The 22,009-nt window shown below is 39.8% G+C and overlaps 1 protein-coding gene across 8 annotated transcripts in view; it reads right to left on the bottom strand.

Moving 5' to 3' along the window:
• The window catches only part of CPEB3 (cytoplasmic polyadenylation element binding protein 3), a 79,496-nt gene that overhangs the window by 31,107 nt on the left and 26,380 nt on the right, over positions 1-22,009 (bottom strand). For 3 of the 8 annotated variants that reach the window (XM_079978615.1, XM_079978616.1, XM_079978611.1), the window contains exons 3-5: positions 17,854-18,013; positions 7,225-7,281; positions 159-182 (exon numbers count right to left, since the gene is read on the bottom strand). In XM_079978615.1, coding sequence (XP_079834741.1) covers positions 159-182; positions 7,225-7,281; positions 17,854-18,013 — 241 coding nt within the window. The remainder of the gene's footprint in view (positions 1-158; positions 183-7,224; positions 7,282-17,853; positions 18,014-22,009) is intronic. The other 5 variants (XM_079978613.1, XM_079978612.1, XM_079978614.1 and 2 more) reach the window with 5 other exon arrangements.

The raw sequence follows: 22,009 nt of genomic DNA, 5'->3' as shown, positions 1-22,009 counted from the left end.
ATATAACTATAAAGCTATATATCCAGTATTGGGACTGGTGCCACTATGGCAGCAAGGGGAAGACACTCCTGTTGCCCCACAGAAATAACCAGCTGTACATAGCCTCAATTTGCTGTTCCCATCACCATATTCAGTAAAATTTAAAATATTTTTTTTACCTCGTCTCCGCCCATAGCTCCTGGCTGCATGTAAATACAGAAAAATATAGTGTGTATTGGCATAACAGTAATTACTATATATATTGTTTTCTGCAAAATTCGGCTTTTGAAGTAGAAAGTAGTTTAAGTAATTCAAACAGTCCTAGGGTTAGTGACTGAGAGAAGCACTGTCTGGGCAACACGTTTCCCCAATGGCAAAGAATCTGTAGAAGGTGTCTAGAGGATGTAGACATTTATCCAGATGCCTATCTTGAATGATTTTTATGTAGAAAGCATTTTTAAAAGAGTTCCTTACAGAACTCAGTAGAAATAAATATATACAGCACTGAAAACTCAGCAATGTGCATTGTCAAAACATAACCACTCATCAGTATCTGTTTAAATGGCTAGACACAGAACAAAAAGTTGTGTGCGCGCGCTTATTTGTATTTCCCAGCAACACTAATCTTCAGTATTCATCTCAGATCTTGGCGAAATAATGTCAGTGAAGAAGTTCACTAGAAAACTCTAATTCTTACAAAAATGTTCAACGTATTTTTTATTTTATTTTTTAAATCACAGCCCCCAAAGTGGGGTTTGATTGTTTTTTACAAACGTTGACAAAACTGAGCCATGATAATAGTACATGGGTTACTAAATGTAGTAGAAGAAACAGCAGAAGGGTGCTTATCTGATTGAGGCAGACAACTGAAACAAGCCATTTGGTAAATGAAACTCTGAGTTAATTAAATGGGTTAGTGTGAATTTCTATACATTGCTTTATGCAGCTGAATCTTTATGAAGCTCCCACAATACTACCTGACATAGCATCTCTGCATTTTAGTCACACATGCTATTCCTAGAAATGCAGGGTCTATTATCACACTGAGAACAGCAAATGGATATGGTTTTCATTTTCTGATTGCTGCCTCCCTGCTGCAGCAATCTCTGAATTTTATATTCTCCTTGTATTTCTCTTCTATCACAGAGAAAAATGCAGGCAGGCTGGGTAGGTGGGGAGATACTGTCCAAAGGTGTTTTTATATTTACAGAGGGGGGCATGATTTAAACACAGAACTTTATGGAATTCAGCCAGACAGTCCTTTCTATGAAGCTAGCTTAATGGACATCCCAATCTATGTGGCAACCAGAAAGCACTTCCCAAATAAAAATAGCGAATAGCTCATGACTGCAAGACGAACATTTTTGGCATTGTAGGTGAAGAAGATTTGACTCTTCTAGCCAGTATGTAGCTCATTTTCACATTCACACAACATAAACTTAACAGAATTCAAATGGTTGTAAGCCAAGTGACCCACATTCAGAGAGGAGGCCAAATGAATCAAATGGCTTAATTTAATCATGGCAATAGGATTTCTTGGAGTATGACTTACTCTGTTTATTTTTAAAATAGGTATGTTCTGCCGTTTCAGCTATGGACTGCATAACCCTTGGTGGAAAGGGTGTGTAGGCAGTGGGCTGTGTAAGAACTAAACTGGCAAGAAAATTTTATCCCTCTTGTCCTTTAAAAAGGTCAAGAAGCTTACAGCAAACAAAATAGAGATAATACAATTTAAATATAATAAATATTTTGGAAACAGCAATAAAAAAGCAATAGCAACAAAACATAGCAGCAGTAAATGAACATTAATAATCAGGCAGTGATTACGAACATTAATCAGGTCAGTGATCGCTTTCAGTGGGGTGACTGGAGTGCATGGAAGGGAACATATAAAAAGAGAGGTGTCCTTAAGGTACTCCAGTTCTGAGCAGGGGTTTAAAAGAAAAGCCCGCAGAGTTGCACCCAAAGACCGCACAAGATTGGAGTATTATACTCTGGTCTCATAAGCCCACAGTCTTCCTAGAAACTAATGAGATAGTATGCTGAGGATACTCAGCTCTGATAATATTTCAGCCTGGAACGCCACATGACTTCACTCAGAGATTTCATGTAGCTATTGAGAAACAGGGCAGGGTTGCAGTTTGGGAGGGACGGACATACTTCACAGCCTCAACTTTTGGAATGCAGAACTGGCATTCATTCACATGTCTTAAATATGCCATTTAATCTATGTTCTATATATGAAATTTTAGGATACTTAACGCATCTATCGGGGCCAAACAAACATCTGAAAGCTTGGATTCAATGTGCAGAAACTGAAGCTAAACAATTGGTCCTGCTGTGCTAAGCTAGTTCAGATCCAGAAATCTGGACACAAGATTTTACCAACATGGATGTGAAAGAGAAAATTATTTATCTTAAGTGTAACTGCCTGGAAAAAATTCAAAGTATTTGGCAAAGATTCCTTGAGTTTTTCCAAAGTCTTAGATTTCTTAAGAAAACTTCATGTGATTTAATGTTTGCATAAATATGGAGTGGGGCAGGTTATGTAACTTTTCTTTTAATGTGTTATTTCTTTTGTTTCACTGATCATTGTTCCCCTTGGCAAGGGATGGGATGAGGGAGGGAGGAAATTATAGCTAGTTTTGAAATGCTTTTATTTATCACATTTCTTTGTGCTTTAGGTACCAACTTAAAAAAAAGGGGCTGAAAGAAGTTGGAATCCTGTGGCATCCAATTAATGAAAGGGCCAAGAGGCAGAGCAACAGATTCCCACCATCACCTTCTGGCACTTGCCTCCAGAACCAACCTAATGCTACATTATCAGTCATCATTCAGAAACACCAGCTTTTAAAAATTAAATGCAATTTAAAAAACCCCATGAAAGCCACAATAATATTTAAGAAATTTTATAAACCATTTAATCAAAAAAATCAAAATCTTGTTTGTCAAGGGAGGTGATTTATATCACCTTAGTGGCACACAGACCATCTATGTTCCACCTCTTTCATGTTAAGTTGAAGAGCTCCACCAGTTGGTTTTTGCACAAGTGCCTTCGCCTTTCCAAAGCTAAGATTCCCCATGCCTACTGGGTCCTGCAAGATGAGCGTCACATGGGTCTTAAATCGAACACCGAATGGCACCATATCTCTATTCTCTCTTCCATTGTGTACATCTTGGATCTCATCCTTTAAACAAGCGTTTCCTCTACGGCTTCTGCTTCCTATCCACCAACCATTCACCACAAGATCCTGTTTACCCTTCAACAGCCACTATTTGAGACCCTGAATACTGTTCCACCTCCAGAGCTCATCATTCCTTTCCTCCACTTTTTCCACCTGGCCTGGGAGACTGGGGCATGATTTACTCCAGTTACAAAAGTTGAGACTGCTGAAGAGATGAGAGATGGTTTTGGCTGCCTCTTAGGGCAAACCCAGGTCATCAAACCTGAACTTCCACAGCTGCCACTTGCCATGAACAGTGGTTGGTAGCAACAGAGGCAAGTATGTTCTATGCTTATGATAATATTTTATTCTCTTGCTAATTATGCTCTTTTAAGAGTGCATTTTTATTTGCCTTCTAGTAAAGTTTTCTTTTGTAATGTTTAAGGGTTTTTTTTTGTTAACTCTGCTATGTCAAATGTACATTTCGCAGTTGCTCTCCTCTGTAATGTTTTAAATCTTTAAGATAATATTTTAGTTTCCTGGTAATTATGTTGCTTTGAATGTATACTTTATATTTTGACTTTCTTCAATAATGTTTTATTCTGGATTGCTTTGTTTGGTGTTTAAATGTAGGTTGTAAACTACAGATTTGTTTTTTTTACAATATAAAGCAGTATAGAAATGTAATGAATAATGATGATAATGATGAATAATTATTTATTAACTACCCAGTCTTTAATCTAAGGTCCGAGGGTGGGTCACAACATTAAAACACAAGATTAAAAACAATTAAAAACAACTTACAACCATAACTCCACCCCCCCGCTCAAAAAAAATTAAATGATACCAATGACTAAACATAAAGAAAATAATATTGTATGTTAGTAAAATGTTTCTATGGAACTAGGGAAGGAAGGACAAAAATGCTTGGATAATGAAAATGCTAATTAATCTCAGTCAACTAAATACTATCAATCAAAAATATATTTCAACCCATTCCTCCTTTTGTCTACTAGAATAGGAGCAGAATAGAAGCAAGAAGCAAGTTGGCAAGTCACTGCATGGCAAAAGTGCACAAACCACAGCTAAATCTAATACTTTGGTTTGAAGTAAAAAATCAACTGACTGCTGTGGATAACATGTCTTACGTTTGTTAATAGCTGATTTTTCCAGAGTCTAACTTCCAGTTATACTGGAAAAGTCAACTACACTAAAAGCCAACTTTTTCAACATTTATCTTCCTCCTAATGAAGCCCAAACAGTAGCCAAGGTTTGTTCTATGGGTTACCACTTGTGGTTTGTCTAGGGGAGATAAACCACAAGCCTGGATTCAGACATAATGCTAAGCCAAACCATGCATTAACTCGCAGCAGGGCAGCAGCAGGACCAGAGGAGCAAAGCAGCTGCAATCTCTCTGAGATCCAGCGTGTTTGCTCATTTGTGCTAAGCCTTGGTTTGGCTTAGCAATACATGTTAACCAGATTTGTGTGTAGTTACCGAACACATTCATGTTACTAAAATATATCCTGCAATAGAGATTTTGTATATTAGTGTGACTCTGTTCTCAAATGGTGAGGTCAGCCTCCAAGGGCCTCATTCCCTGAAACATGTCTAGCATTGGATTCTGAAGTAGGTTTAAGCACAAACGGATCAGTTCCTTTTGAAAATCTAATATTTACTCTCACAATGGAACTTAGTTAAAATGATAGAACATTTAATATGTGGCCTGTGACTACAACAGGGTGATACTGGTTCTATTAGGTAACATTTAGGCAGAACATTAGAGAGACATCTCTTGGATACTATTTTGCTACTGTCCCTGTTTACACTGGGGAATTACCTCAGAACTATGTTAAGACACAGGTGGCGCTGTGGGTTAAACCAGAGAGCCTAGGGCTTGCTGATCAGAAGATCAGCAGTTCGAATCCCCGCGACGGGGTCCTTGCTCCTACCAACCTAGTAGTTTGAAAGCACGTCCAAGTGCAAGTAGATAAATAGGTACTGCTCCGGCGGGAAGGTAAATGGCATTTCCGTGCGCTGCTCTAGTTCGCCAGAAGTGGCTTAGTCATGCTGGCCACATGACCCAGAAGCTGTACACTGGGTCCCTTTGCCTTTTTATGTTAAGACAGAGATAGTCAATGTGATGTTGAACTACAGCTCCCAGCAACCCTGACAACTTGGCATTCTGGCTATGGTAGTGCCACAACATCTAGACATACCACAAAAGCTATACCACAAAAGCTACTCGCTAAGCAAGGGAAGAGGAAGGCCAGAAGGAATTTAATCATCAGCCATGTTTTTCCTATAGTCACTGAAAACCATCATGCTGCAATATTCTGGTGTGAATAAATGTGTACCTTTGAGCATATGCAGAATGCCCTTCACTAACCAATAAACAAGTATTGTAAAGCTACTGTTCTTGCCTTCCCAACATATGGTATTAGAGTCCTGCTTACTGAACACAATGCATTACCTGGAAATTTTTCATTTGGCAAGCCTTCACATAACATATCCACAATTTCTATTATTTCCTATGGAAATATTTCTAAAGCGGGATTTGTCCGCTCTTGTCCCCCCACCCCCAGGGGTTTGTCCCTGAAATGGCTGCAGCCAATCAGCAAAAGAGAGATAAAGTTTTTTATATACAGTATACAAAAAAACCTGATTTGTCCAATCTCTCCTGCTCTCTGATTTGTCTGATCTCGCTCCCCTCTTCCTCTCTCCATGGTTTCTTCTGGAAAGTGGCTGCTGCCAACCAACAAAGCATGAACAAACAAGGAAGTAAGGAAGGAATTCAGCTGTTCGGATAAGTGAACCTGCTGAGTGAGATTTGGGCATAATCCTTTAAGTGTGGATAACTGATCTTTCAGATAGCAAGCGTGCAGATAGTGGGACCTGCATATACTGGACTAAGTGAATGAGGTGACATAGTAGAAAGACACTCCTATGCCTCACATAGAATCATAAAACTGTAGAGTTGGAAGGGACCCTGAGGGTTATCCAGTCATCCTCCCCTACAAAGCAGAAATCTCAACTAAAGCATCCATGACAAACAGTCATCTAACTTCTGCTTAAAAACCTCCAGGGAAGGACAGGGAGCATAGCTGTCAATGTTTCCCTTTTTTAAAAGGGAAATTCCCTTATTATGAATAGGATTCCTCGCAAGAAAAGGGAAAAGTTGACAGCTATGACAGGGAGTTCATTCCACAGTCCCGTACTACTAGTTTTGGGAGAGGTTTTTAAGTTGGGTTTACCAGCATGGCGTCCATGGGCACAACAACACCCATGAGGACTTCCTCTGGCACCTGCAAAGCCTCTGAGCCCTCTCCCACTCAGAGCCCCATTTGTCATGAGATGGCAAAGGTGACTATCCCCCTCCCCCTGTTTGAAAAGTACAAGAAAATGAAGGAGCATTGTTCTTAATTATAATGTTTTGCATGCAGCCTTTCAGCAAGTTATGCTCAAAGTGATGATGATGCCAGAACAATGGGCACTTCTACTTCGTCTGTTAGCTCTATTTGCTTTACAAGAATCAGATGAGCAACAGAATAGAAAGTGGAATGACTGAGAAAGGATAAAGTATAAAGGGGGACAATCTGGAAAACTGGGAGCAGTAAAATGGTGCTCCGCAGGAGTCAGAGAAAGAGAGGTGAGACATGCATAAGAGATTCAGCAAAACATCCTCTCAAAGCTGCATTTTTATTTTACACACCACCAATAATTACCATCAAATCTCAAATCACATCCATCTCCACTGATTGCATTGTCAAAAATTACAGATCTGTTATTTCCAGCACTGCTATGGGAACATGTATATAAGGCACAGGTTATTATGGATCCTCATGATTTTATAAGGGATCTCCACAAAATCAGCATCTGATCAAATATTACCTCTGTGTCCATAGATGTGTTCTGTTATTTGTTTCACATTATAGTAGCAGTAGAGACTGATTAAATGTACATAGACTTTTCATCTATTTTTCCTTTCTCTTCACTGTATCCAAAAGACAAATATTTAAAAGCATATTGCGTATAGCCAAATTATATAAAATGCATTATAAGAAGATAAATGCAGACTTACTATTGAGAGCCATAATGTTATCTGTTCCTGGATGATGAAAATTTATACCCATACGACCTAAAAAAATAGAACATTTTGGCATCATATTTTATGTTCAATAGGCTACTTTTCAATGCTAGATTTCACAAATACATAAAAAATGGTAATGAAACTAGAAAAGATTTGCTTTTTATATACTTCTCTATAAGAATGTTTAATAGTAATTATGCATTCTATTTGCTAAAAAACAAAAAAAATAGAAGGGGAAGATCAGAGGAACTTTAAACACTGCCAATTTCACTTAATTAAATGTAATATTTCAGTTCAGACTTACACTTTTTAAATTATTAACATGACAGACCTATGTTAATCATTTAGTATTATTTTATCCCAACCAACCCCAAAGAAGTCCAGAGCAGCAAACAAAACAATAAATAATTATAAAAACAATATAAAGCATATATGGGGGGGGGGGGTTTCTTATTGTAGCACATGCCACTTTTGGACTATCTTTAAGGGCAGTTACATGTAGAGTGCACTGCAGTAGTCCAGACTGGAGTTAACTACAGCATGAAGTACTGAGACCAAGCTATCACCATTTAGGAATGGCAACAGCTGACAAAGTAGCTTTAGCTGGGCATAAGCATTCCAAGTCACCGAATGTATTTGAGACTTCAGTGATAGATTGGAATCCATGAGTACTCCCAAACTATGAACCTGTGCCTGCAGAGGAAGTGCAACCCCTCCCAAAGCAGGTCATTCACTTAATTACAAGACATAGGAACCAGCCACCCACAGCTCATCTGCCTTACTAAAACTGAGCTTTGGTTTATTGGCCTCCATCCAGTGCATCATGCTTCCAGGCACTACTCCAACACCTTCACAGCCTTTCCAGATTCAGATGGAATGGGAAGAGAGCTGTGGGTCATCAGCGTACCAATAACACCATGATCCAAATACCCAGATGACAACTTCCAATCATTTCATAAATATCAGCATAGCTAAATAGCCCCAAAACTATGGGGCAGGGCAACAGACCCTTGATCCTACTTTCTGGTAGTGACCCCACAGACAGGAGCAGAACCTCTTTAACAGAGTGTCTCCCAACTCCTGAGTTGTTGCAGAAGGACACCATGGTCAGCAGTGTCAAGCTTGCTAACACATCAGGGAGTGCCAGCATGGTTGCATTGTTGCCATCTCTCTCCTGATAAAGGTGACAGCCATCAAACCAACCAGGGCTGTTCCACTGCTAAAATATTTATGTAATACTATAATATTAATTATTATATTGTTGTTATTCTTCAACTATTCAATTCAATAATTTAAATTACAGTGGTACCTCGGGTTAAGTACTTAATTTGTTCCGGAGGTGCGTACTTAAGCTGAAACTGTTCTTAACATGAAGCACCACTTTAGCTAATGGGGCCTCCTGCAGCTGCCGTGCCACCGGAGCACAATTTCTGTTCTCATCCTGAAGCAAAGTTCTTAACCTGAAGCAAGATTTCTGGGTTAGCGGGGTCTGTAACCTGAAGCATATGTAACCCGAGGTACCACTGTATTTAGTTATAGCAAGTAACTAACACCTTAAGCAAAATCTTGAACCCTAGAAATGAAAGTATTTGTCCCTCTTCACTAGCTCATCAAGAAAAACGGCTGATGAAAACTCTCACAGAAGCCCTCTTCAAGTGTTCCTTTCTTGACACAATTACATTGCACTCAGGAGGAAGTGGGGAAAAGCACTCTCCTCCATCACCACCCCCCTCCGTGAGTTGGAGGGCAACTGTCTGCAGCACTCATTCACGTGGACTTCCCATCAGTTCTAAATTCTGCAAGGAAGCCTACTCTACTTGTATAGGCTCCCTGCTGTAGACAGTCATGAAGGGAGATGACTGAAGGGAAAGGACAAGTATGGCTTGCCCCCATTTCCTCCTCAATGCAATGCTAATTGTGTGGAGAAAGGAACACCTGAAGAATTCTCATGATTTCAGCCTATTGGATTGTTATTGCTGTCAACACCAACTCTACTAAATCACTGCAAAGAAGAAGACAACCCACAGATGTTCAGTGCCTGCTTAATGGGATGCTGATAGTTAAGACAGAAATAAATCCCTTCTTCCATTTTTCTGAACAGAAGCAGAAGCATCCTTAAGGCACATAGCTTAGAATCACAGAATTGTAGAGTTGGAAGAGACCCCAAGAGTCATTTAGTCCAACCCGCTGCAATGCAGAAAATGCTCGGAGACCATCAAGATGTTAATATAAAGAATCCTCTCTCTGCCTTGCTTCTGGCAACTTTTGTGACCCTCTTTGATTCACTAAAACTTGTGTAGTGATTGAAAGAAGTGATTGCAATAGCAGTATGCTGTATTTTTGCAAATTAAGAGACAGTTAAACCAGAAATTTTCTAGTTTGAATCTTGCCTACCATGAACTCAGCTGATGTTTAATTTTGGTATGTATGTAATTTTTACTGTTTTTGGTTTTTATTGTTTTATTGTGTTGTTTTGTTTTTATATAGGTTTTATTTTGTTTTAAGGGGAGGGGTCAGGGCTGCCTGGGAGTGGGTCCCAGGCAACAAAATGTCTAGGGCAGGTTCCACAGGGGGGGGGGTGCACTGTGACAACCGATCTCAGTGATCATGGGTAGGAGGAGGAGTTACACTAAGACCAGACCATGTCATTACCGAGGAGGCAGGTTTAGTCGTTATTTGAGGACTATCCCTGCCTCCATGTCTGGTCTTGTCCAGACGGATACTGGAATCAGCAAGGGATACCCACATGACCTGAAGGTGCTGCTGTGCAATGCAAGGTCAATGATTCATAAGACCACTGCCATCCATGAGAGGACTTGACCTCGCATGTGTAACAGAGACTTGGTTGGATGAAGCAGATGGGCCTGTTATTGCTGCTGCAGTTTAAAAAATCTTAATAGAAGCCTCACTTGACATTGGAAGGAGAAAAAAGGCACCTTCACTGGAATTTGCTACCCACATTGTTTCATATTCATTCATGGGATATCCATTTCCAAGAATAACAAGCAAGTTATATACTGACTTCTCACTGTGGCATAGTAGGGTAGCCCTATACCCAATATGCAATCACCCATTCCCCGAAGGGAGGCGTGCACACTACCCAAGCAAGTAACAGCATGTGAATCCAATCTAATCTCTAGCTATGTCTGCAGAAGAATCCCATATGGCACACAAATGTCTGCCAAAATAGTTATCAGCATAATGACTGCAATAAAAGGTTACCCAACCATTTAAATTGTTTTATGGTTAGATATGAGTGAATAAATGAGCATGCTATGAATTATGGCTCTCAATGCATATTTAATCTCTCTCCTCCTTTCCTTTGCTGAGGCTGGAATTGTGCTATTCAACCAGATATAAAAATAGAATCAAGAGTGTGACATCTGGGGTGTGTGTATGTGTTCATTCAGTCACTCTGCCAGGTGCTGCCTGTGTGACATTTTGTCACCTGCCCTTTGCCTTCTATTTTTAAGTTTCTCTTGACAACTACCTTCCCAGAAAAGCAAAAATGTCAAATTGTATGAGTAGTCACGCATACTTGTTCTTACAATACTAAGAGCTCTAAATAGGAAAGTACACATGATAGTTTCAGTCTTCAGAAGCTCCTTGAGTGAATAACTTAAAACTGAAATACTTGGCATTAATTTTTGTTTGAGAAGTTGATCAGCAATAGAATTAGTAATTACTGCTGTTTCAAAAATATCTCAATAATATTAGACAGCATTCTGTGTTTTAGTTTAGCTGTACCCAAGAATCTCAGCTTTTAGGGAGAAGACTACAGTAGTAATAACGTCTGACTGAAACTAATACAAATACAGCTGTGTTTTTTGGTTGATATTTTCAGTTTCAAGTTCAAAGTGGTTAAGGACAAAGTAACTTTAAATATACCAGTTGAAATGTTTGCATCATGTACGGTATTCAGCTTGCAAATCATGACAGGGCAGTTATTGCCAACCCTGACTGGATGCATAACACTTACTCTTCCCCTCATTCAACTTCTCTGGCTTTGGTCTCCCTATTTTTCCAGCCAGGGAGGCGGCACTGGTGGAGGAAAGGGGGGAGCGCACTGCCCCTGACATCATCAAGGAGGGGGTACCATCGTGGCTGTGCCCCGGACACCCGCTGCACACTACCATGCCAGGCGGCACACCCCCGCAGGCACGCACAGCGTGCCCCCGGGACGCACACCACGCCCCAGGACACGCACCACACCCCCATGGGTGGCATGCTACGCCCCCAGGACATGCACCAGCCATGCCCCTGCCTGCTTTCCACCCCCAGTGCTGGAGCATGCAGCTTCGCCACTGGGAGAAGGTGTGGTGACAGGATTTTCCTGACCAAGAAAGCAGAGCAGAGAGCTGTGCCAACAGCACCTGTATTATCCCTCAGTGGTGGGCCTGCATGCAGTTACTTGGGGCAACTTTAATTCACCACAAGGTGCGTGCTCAATTGCAACAAGTCTGAATCATTTATTTCCCACATTTCGGACAAAGGTCTGCCAAAGAGGCTCACATCTGTTGGCAAAATGAGACACAAGCCCTGCCGTCATGCTTACAAGCTTAAAAAAGATAAAAAAAAGGGAAGTGATGAGAAAAGGTAGAGGAGGAAGATCCATTAGAAAAATGCCAAAACGAAGTGCCGAGTTATAAGCAGCCATTTGTATTCAGTAGAGACCAGAACTCTTTTTTGCCAGTTTAAGATTTGAACATTTTATTATTCTCAGTAGCCCTACTTAAATCATTAGGTTTATTTCAAGAACTACTAGGGAACAAAATTGGATTTTTGAAAATGATTATAGTATCTGTATTAGCTGATGTCCTCTACTATAGAGCACATATTCTATTTTTTCTTTGACAAAGGTGTTGTTCAGATAGCAAAACTTCCTATGGCGAAAACTATGATTCAGTATAAGCATGGCTCAAGAGAAACTGCAGTATTAGCACTGTAAGTCGGACCATAGTTCTCCACTCCAGAGGCACTAAGGTAAGAGTGAACAATTTCATGTGCATCAAGTTTCTCATTATGTTTAACTTTAAGAGAACATAAGCAATAATGGTAAGATGGGTCAAATCCCACTTCTACTTTACTTGAAGGCTTCAAGCAGCTCAAAGCACAGGAGGAAGAAATAATTCATGCCGGTGTACAATGGTAGGAAAATAGCTGTTGTGCTTAACAACATGAGAGAAAGCAGATTGAAAGACTGCAAATTCTTCGAAAATAAAATAACAACATCTATCCGTCCACCTACTCCTAAAAAATGTTGTTTAGATATTAGCACGAATGAGTTACACATACATTGCCTTCCAGATTAAAAATATATATTCTGAATAAATCTATGGCAGAAGTACTGCATCTGAAATTTTATCAACAAGATAGTTCTAAACTTCTGCCATCAGCATGAAGGGTGCAGCCTTGAAAAACTCAAGATTTTGGAAAATAAATTGCTATGTTGACCAGTAATATTTCTATATATATTATAATTTAAATATTACTACAAAATAAAAAAAATCCTTCCAGTAGCACCTTAAAGACCAACTAAGTTAAGGTGCTACTGGAAGGAATTTTTTTATTTTGTTTTGACTATGGCAGACCAACACGGCTACCTATCTGTAACTAAATATTACTACTTATATTTTAAAGGAATCTATGTGGAATTTAAGTATATTTACAGTATATTTAAATAGAAAACTTTTTAATGGCTTAAATAAGGTATGCAAACTGGTTTTAAAAGGTGTACAATATTATATTGGACTTCAGATTCCCCATAGATAGGGAAGGTAAAACAACTTTGACTGCCTCAGAACTTGTATTTGGCTCACAGTACCTGAAAAAAAAACCAAAATATTTTAAAGTTCTAAGAGGTCATTCTTCTTCATAAATGAAATATTCTAAACAGAGAGACTTCAAACACACTTTATGTAAACATTATGTTGCAGCACACAATGCCCTCTTTAGTTTTTGCTTTTTAGCAGGCAGTCCCAGCGGTACTGAGCCAAAAAGAGTTAGCAGCCAACTGTGTAATTCCAGCCACGTGACCTCAGCTGACTGGATTTGGGTTAGAGAACTCGTGCATTCCTACAGGAATACTGAATTTCATTCCCTTAACATTATCTTTATCACGATGCCCTTCAGCTGCCTGGTTCTCAATAATGCAGAGAACTACAATAAACAAGAATCACCAGCAGTGTCAATATTGCTGAGCAAAACAACTACCGTATTTTTCGCTCCATAAGATGCACCTGACTATAAGATGCACCTAGTTTTTAGAGGGGAGAAGCAAGAAAAAATATATTCTGCGCAGAGCATGTAAGTGGCTCTTGCTTTTCTTGCTTTAAACCCTTCCGTCCCTTCTCCTGCTGCGCAGCTCTCGCTGAAGCCAGCAGAGCAAGAGTGATAGCTGCGCAGTGCCTCTTCTTCTGCTGGCTTCCCAGTAAAGCGGGATGAGGGATGAAAGGGAGCCCTTACATGGAGCCCCTTCCGTCCCTCCTCCTGCTTCGCTGAGAAGCCAGCAGAGCAAGCCCACAAGATCCGCACATATGCTAGGCGCAGCTCTTTAAAGAGCGCACGGCTCCAGCAAGAGCCTCCCACCTGCATTCGCTCCATAAGACACACACACACATTTCCCCATACTTTTTTTTGGGGGGGTGCATCTTATGGAGCGACAAACGCGGTACATGACTCAGCGAAAATGAAAATAAACATCACCAGACTTTTTAAAAAACATACATTTTACGACTACAGTTCATTAGAAAACCTATCTGCTACAGTTTAACAATAGTGATGGCTGGTAGACATTTGCATCTGTTCAGAGCAAAGGGGAATTTATAATGTGCCCACTGGACTAAGTAACAAAGCATACACATCAAGGACATGATACTCAGTTCCCCCACCCCACTTCACAAATGCAGATTCAGATATGGAACCAGTGGTCCACATGCTTCCATCAGCAGGTAGCCAACGATAATGATCAAGTATTTTCTAATAAATAATTATACTTATAATTATTATGTTAAAACAATAGTAAATACTGAATTGTTACTGTCTAAACTACCTATGTCATAACTGGTCAGCTTATGATAAGACCTTAATTGCTCTTCTCTGGCCTTTGGGATTATTAAGACACATATGGTGCTTGAATTAGGTTTGCCAAGCAGCTGGAGAATACCTTTAGTTCAAGAAGAATAAAAGCTTCTATATGGTGATATATGTTATCATACAAAGCTGCTTCTTATGACTTCTAGGTCTTTAACACAACAGTTAAGTGACATGGGCAATTCATTTAACATAAGTTGCAGCAAAGATTCTGTCTCAGTATGTAAACTTGACTAGTGGGAATTGTGTTCCAGAGAAGGCAACAGGCTCAGCAAGATCAGTGCTATACTCAGGCACAATTGTATAAAGAATAGAACCAGAAGTCAAGTCAGGAGGACACTTCATAAAAGAATAGGTGTTGAGAGCTTTTCACAGTGCCCAGTGGCAAGCTGACATTTTATCTGAAAAGACTTAATGGCTATGAAGCAGACCTTCCAAGATTCATTTATCTGGCAGAAGGACAACTGAGCTGGCTAGCACACATTCATATCGTCTATTTTCAAACACAATAGTTTATTTTAGCAGAAAGAGACCAGCATATTTTTACTGCACAGACTGCTACAGACTTTCCCCAAATGCCTCTTATTTCATCATAGTTTGATACATTTGCTATGAAAATTCCAAAACACCTCAGATACTTGTTTAAGGTCCAGTTGGTAGGCCAATACTAAAGCCAGCTTTATTATTCAAATTATATTTATCCCACCTTTCTACCAAAACTAGTCCTCCAATTCACAAGCCTACACTGCACTTCTTCTTGCCTTTCTGTGAAAGACTCCCAAGCTAAAAGACACCCCTTTAGAAAAGGATGGAGACTAGAATGTATATGCACAGGTTTTTATCAACTTTCCATGTTTCTTCAAACATGCATTTGCATTTTTATGCCAAATAGGGAGTACTGGAACACTGTATGTACAAATATCTACTGAGTTTGACATCATAACAGCCCATTAAAAGCTGCCTCAAGCATCTGGCACACATATATGCAAAGTAAATCAGTCCTTGAGACATAGAATACATCTCATGTTACCCCTGCAGAGACAGGTCACATGGTTTTATTCAAGGACAAATAAGTGTACTGCAACTTCAGACTGAGTATTTAGGTTAATTCTGATGTTACTTTTTCTAGTACTGCCTTTACAAGATACGCAGGAGAGCTGTTTGTTATGAAGTTTGTTATAACACAGCAGCACCTAGCCCATACTGCACCAGAGACAAAAGCAGGAATGGGAAACCTGTGGTCTTCTATATGTTGCTGGACTGCAACACCCATCACCACTGGTCATGCTGGTTGGGGCTGATAGGAGGTTGAGTACAATACTCAAATCTTTCATATGTATGTCTGTGTCCACGGGAAACCATTTCCAGGGGTCTTTTTCTTGGCACACTTGCTGTCTATGTGCAGGAATGTTTTTTTTTGTGGGGGAGCATTTCAGAGGCACAGGTGTGCTGTAAAGGTCTAAGTTCCCATTAAGCTCAAGTATATGTAGTTTTCTTCTGTAAGAAACCACCCCCACCCCCCAGTTATTCCCTCAAAAAAAGAAGAAAGCTAGCCAATTGTTTTTAGAAACATACAGAAAGCACATAATGTTGAATAGAAAGAAAATAGGCCCATGTGGTGCCATTTGGGTGGCTGGTTTGTAAGAAAACAAAGAGAAGGTTAAAGCTACATCTTTCCAGCATCATAATTATCCAATCTGAGGCCAACAAATGCAGCTGAAAGTTCCTCAAACTTGGCCTTCCAAACCTATCAGTCAAAGATGGGGGGGGGGTGGCATTCAAACACAAGAACTTAAACTTGGATTCCCAAATAATGTCATGGAAGCTTGCACACAGTCTAACTAGTCTGCTGACTCAGGCTGCCATTTCCCCACAGCCATGTTTTTAATTAGGTTAGTTAGTAAATATCAAGGGGCACTAAAGCTATCTGAATCAGAAAAGGACATACAAGCCTGGACTCAGTGGTGGGCTGGAGGAAGAAAAAGAACCAGTCTGAATTCTGGCAAGGTGAAGGCACTGTAGATGAGCACTTCCTGAGGCCAGATAATTGGTCAGTTGCCTTCTTTGGATGGTATTATATACCACCTGACAAAGCAGGTAGTTGAGCTACCACATTGTAGCTCAACAAATAACATAGAGTGTGCTCCTTGTGACTTTAGAGCCCACTGATTAGCAAATACCACCACATCCTAGCCACAGATACACACTGCATTGGCACAATATTGTTTAATGCCATTATGTTGGCATGTCCTAAAACTATACTTGAGTTATGTGAAATCACAGAAATACAGTAAATGTTTTCAAACAAGTTTATGCATTCAATTCTATTAATTCAGTTCTATGATATTTTGCAAGTAAAATTACTAGGTTTAGGGAGAAATTCATGGCATATCATTGTGAAGTGAAACAGCAAATATTGTGGGAAACAAGTGTAAATAAAACATTTGGTCAAAATGGCATTGCAGGAATAGTTCACTTCAGCTGAACAAGTAATTCCAAAGCAGTGAATCCTTTTAACAGGTTCTTTACTTGAGGCTCGCATTCTGAACTTCACTGGAATTAAAAGGCTTCACTGTTCTGAGTACCAGTTCCCATATTCACTTGCCCAGTCTTCAGCCTTCCTACAACCAACCTAAATTGATGATTTTGACCTCCAATATATCCTAGGTGTCCCATGGAGCTTGGAATGAATGCAAATTCATTTTCTGCTCCATCTGGACAGTTGAATACAAGATCAGTCTAGATCCCAGACATCCATGCTCAAGACTAACTGCTTGATCTCCAAAGTTTGATAAGCAATTAGATATTGCTCAAAATTTGTGCACTAAATATCTGTGAAAATATTTTTTTCAACAAAATCCATTGCTCTCTGTTAAGTAATTCCTAAAAGCTATATGGCACATTTAGCTAAACACTGGCGAGACTGATGTTGAAGTAGACATTAGTATGAATTATTAAACTAAAAGCTGCCCAAACCACTCACTCACATAGTTTATGATGAGTGCTAGGAGTAGTTTAATCTTTATCACTGGAGCTGAAAGAACAGCCTGGTCTTCTCAGCTGAAGAGATATCAATATTTCATTATCTCAACCAAAGAAGTGATTTTTTGAAAATGTAATCGTTCTTTCCCCTAATTCCAAACCATTTGAGATTTGTATCCACATTGGAAACATGATAATTATGGATAGATATTTAAACAACCACTTGAAAATATTAGCAACCCATTTCATAACAGAATAACTGGATTATCAATTTTGTAGGTTTCACTGATTTAAAAATTAGAAGTTGAAAGCCTAAGATCTTTTTGTAAAAGAAAAAAAGTCCTCTAAAGAAATCATGATTATTTAGCATCCAGTTGCATCATTAACCACACTATATGCTTAATTAGCTAACTGAGATTTTTAAGCCAAAGAGTAGCATAAAACATATTAACAATTTGTTACTAGCAAAAAGTATAACATAAATGTTATTGCAGCAAAAAAGCTGTTTTCTTTTAAAGTGAGTATGAACATATGAATATTCCTAACCTGTAAAATGATTCCTCCACATTATATCAGCGAAACTCATTGGTGGGCCACTGGGAGGGTAGTGTTTACCTTTAAGAGGCTCATGATCAGTCCTTATCATATCCATTAATGAATTTTCCAAAGAGTGCAAGTTAAAAGTATCATAGGGCCGATTCCGGTCCTAGGAAAAAAACAAAAAATAAGAGGACCGTTACAATGTCATCACTAAATAATGCAAACACTTAACACTTTTCCCACTCACCACAAATTTATTGTAAAATTAGCAAAATATGCAAAGCTCAATATGGTAAGCCCTTCAGAACATTTTGAGTGCATAACATGTAAAGAGAAAGATCCTCTTTTCTATAAATGCAACTGATCATGGCAAGTGTGAATGTTGCAAAAAAGGATACAGTTTTAACTTGACAGCTTATTGAAGTGAGTAACCAGAAAGGTCTCAGAATGTCAGAATCAATGCTGGAATAAAACTATAATGAATGTTCCTCTTCTATTGCAACATTATCTGGAAGGAACCAAATCCACATCTAAGACAACGATTTCCACATATCCCTTCCATTTCCCCCACAGATTGAGAAATAAAGACATTAAGCCACAAAGACCAAGAACTAACAAGGTGTACTGTAATTATTTCAGTTTATTTAGAGAGATTAAGAAATTGGCATCCAAATTATGTGAAGCATAATTTGCACTAAATAAATAAATACATCTATTTTATACACCCTAGATCTAGAATAAAGCAAATTCTATGATCATATGAGTTTATGCAAGCTCTTGGATTTCTGCTGACGTGCCTTGCCTGTTGTTCCTCCCCCCAAGCCTCATCAAATGTGCAAATAAATAAAAATCCTATTCCAGATGCCTCTCTGACACTCAAGCACAGCTTGGGGTGGGGCAAAGTAGGCTGCAGAAGGCAGGAGTAGATAGAAAGGGTCTGTTCTGTGACTGGAACATTGTAGTTCTTGAGATTCAAAGCTAAAATTCCCTTAATTTTGTTTTAATCCCATTGCTGTTCACATTAAGCTTGCTAGAAGGTAAATAATGTATCAGTACAAGGTGGATTTTTACATTTTCTGGTATCTTAATATGCAAAACTAAGAGATAGGGTAAGGGACGCGGGTGGCGCTGTGGGTAAAAGCCTCAGCGCCTAGGGCTTGCCGATCGAAAGGTCGGCGGTTCGAATCCCCGCGGCGGGGTGCACTCCCGCTGCTCGGTCCCAGCGCCTGCCAACCTAGCAGTTCGAAAGCACCCCCGGGTGCAAGTAGATAAATAGGGACCACTTACTGGTGGGAAGGTAAACGGCGTTTCCGTGTGCTGCGCTGGCTCACCAGATGCAGCTTTGTCACGCTGGGCCACGTGCCCCGGAAGTGTCTCCGGACAGCGCTGGCCCCCGGCCTCTTGAGTGAGATGGGCGCACAACCCCAGAGTCTGTCAAGACTGGCCCGTACGGGCAGGGGTACCTTTACCTTTACCTTTACCTTTAAGAGATAGGGTAGCCAGGGCGAGGAGGAAATCAGCCTCACTCAGAAAGAGTGTTCCCTGAAAATTTTACCCATTTGCAACCAAAGAAGCTTCGCATTGCCTGCTTGCAAAAATAAGGCAATTATTCTGACACAAAACCCTTGGGCACAGCAAGATTGTGCAAACAACTTGAGAACAGATAAAAGCAGTGAAGCACAGCAGAAGACTAAGCAGCACACAGTGGCCTCTCTAAAATCCTTGCCAGCTTCAGCTGATTTTTTATTTTTTATTTTAGTGTTAGCAAGCATTGCACAAAGAATCAATTATTAATCCGTATCCAAGAGCCTTTTCATACTCTTTTTTTGAAGACCGTTTAAAATTAAGCTGATGACAACAAATACTGTCTCTTTCCTATGGAAGCTTCTATACTGATATTTTAAATTTTGTTTTTACCAGAAAGAAATTTGGGAGGTGTAGCCCATATATACCCAGACCAACCTGTAAGAAAAAAAATATTAGATGACAACCTAATTCTCACAATAACCCTAAACACAGAGCTACTTTAATTGACTTCCAAGTGTGTTCAAGCTGGTAGTAACCTAGCTCTCTTGACTGAGTGGAGCAGCAAAATATGTAGTCTCAGATAAAGTGTCCCTGGCACAGCCAAAATGTGACAATTGACTGCATTACAAGTCTGGAGAGAGAAAACCCATGAGTGGGCAGCAGAACTAAAAGTGGGCCGTGTTCACATGCGTGATCCAGAGACAGTACACCTGTGCACACAAGGACTTTACACAGAGGGAGAGGAAGGTCCAGTAATTTCAGTGCCTCAGAAAATTTGCTTGCAAAATATTCTAAGTTTTTTCAATAAGAATATGGCACGTTTTCTCTCTTCTGCAAGTGCATTAATTAACAGTTATCATAATGATCAGAAGGGTAATGTGGGGTGATTCCATTACTTCCTAACATTCAAGTAAGATAAGCTTATTATGTGTGTCTGTTCCAGCATCACCAAAAGAGATTCACAGTTTAATGGGAATTTGTACACAATCTTCACACTGAAGAACAATATTAACCATTGTACTCAAACTGCTTTACATAAATTCTCAGCGATTTGCTGACACCTATGAAGTAGGTCACTTTTATGTCCACAAGTAGGACCCTACAAGTAGGACCTTCAATTATAAGTTGCGCTGTATCTTTACCTTCTAACTGGAGTGCTCCAGTTCAGAGTTCCATCAGCTAGCCATACCTGCCTCCAACAGACCATTCCATTCTTTTCCTTCTCATTGTTTAGCTACTGTACAGGCTCAATCCAGGTTGTTTCAGATTTATTACTCCCATTTTACTGGGCTTTGAGATTTCCCTGAACTTGCTGATATGTTCCCCTTGTTTCTGAAAGCCCCATTCTAGCTCAATTTCTTTCAGTACTCACCACCCAAGTTCATTATTATCCCAGAATGGGATGTTGGATAGAGCAATTGAAGGGTAGGCAGAGGAATGGATACTATTACAGAGTCATACCCAACACCTTTCCTCAAGGATATTATCCTTTTAGTTGCTTTTCAAGGGATAAAATACATGAATATACAAGGGATAAAGTTTAAATAATTTTAAACAATACTTATATCTTCAGAAATTTCTCATTCAAGGTAATGGCTTTATTCATATTGTACTGCTTTCCTGCCTACTAACACTTCCAGAACTTCACAAAGAAATGTAACATCCAATAATAACATTAATCGTCAGGAGTCTCTTTAAAAATGGAAGATAAGTGACCCAACCATCTTGATTTCCTTAAATCCCTGGATAATAATAAACACCAGAACAGGACAAACATGCAGTGCCAGAGTGCTCAACTTTACTAACACCCATGTTTGGCCTGTTACAAGCAGATAAAAGGCAGGCATAGCTCATTTCAAACAGATTCCTGTCTCTATTATGCTTCCACATCAACACACCATCAGCGATTATCTTCACTACACACACACCCAGAACAAAACATTCACTTGGGGGAAGGGGGAAGATGTGGCAACGGGCAGAGGGCTCCAATGAAGACTGGAAGGTTTTGGTGGGCGTTTCCTCATGCAAGAAATTATGCTCAGAAAGTCATTATCTGGCACAAAATGGAGAGGCATGATTTCCCATGATTTCCTGGCAGGAGAAGTACTCTATGTGTCACTTGCTGCCAGATGGGCAGCCCACTGGAACTGTCAACTCTGTGTTGGAGCCATCTGCCAACAGCTACTCTGTTCCTTCTGATCATCCCCTAGTCATTGTCAACCTGGCTAATAATAATAATAATAATAATAATAATAATTTATTTATACCCCGCCCATCTGGCTGGGCCTCCCCAGCCACTCTGGGCGGCTTCCATAGAAACCAAAAATACACTAAAATATCACACGTTAAAAACTTCCCTGAACAGGACCAGGGAATCCTCTACACCTGCCCGCCTCCTGTCCCCCCAAAACAGTACTTCTGTCTTGTCAGGATTCAACCTCAATCTGTTAGCCGCCATCCATCATCCAACCGCCTCCAGACACTCACACAGGACCTTCACCGCCTTCACTGGTTCTGATTTAAAAGAGAGGTAGAGCTGGGTATCATCCGCATACTGATGAACACCCAGCCCAAACCTCCTGATGATCTCTCCCAGCGGCTGCATGTAAATATTGAAAAGCATGGGAGAGAGGAC

The sequence above is a fragment of the Podarcis cretensis genome (assembly GCF_951804945.1).
Source record: "Podarcis cretensis genome assembly, chromosome: 5".
Classification (NCBI taxonomy): Eukaryota; Metazoa; Chordata; class Lepidosauria; order Squamata; family Lacertidae; genus Podarcis; species Podarcis cretensis.
This window is presented reverse-complemented; position numbering and strand designations above follow the sequence as displayed.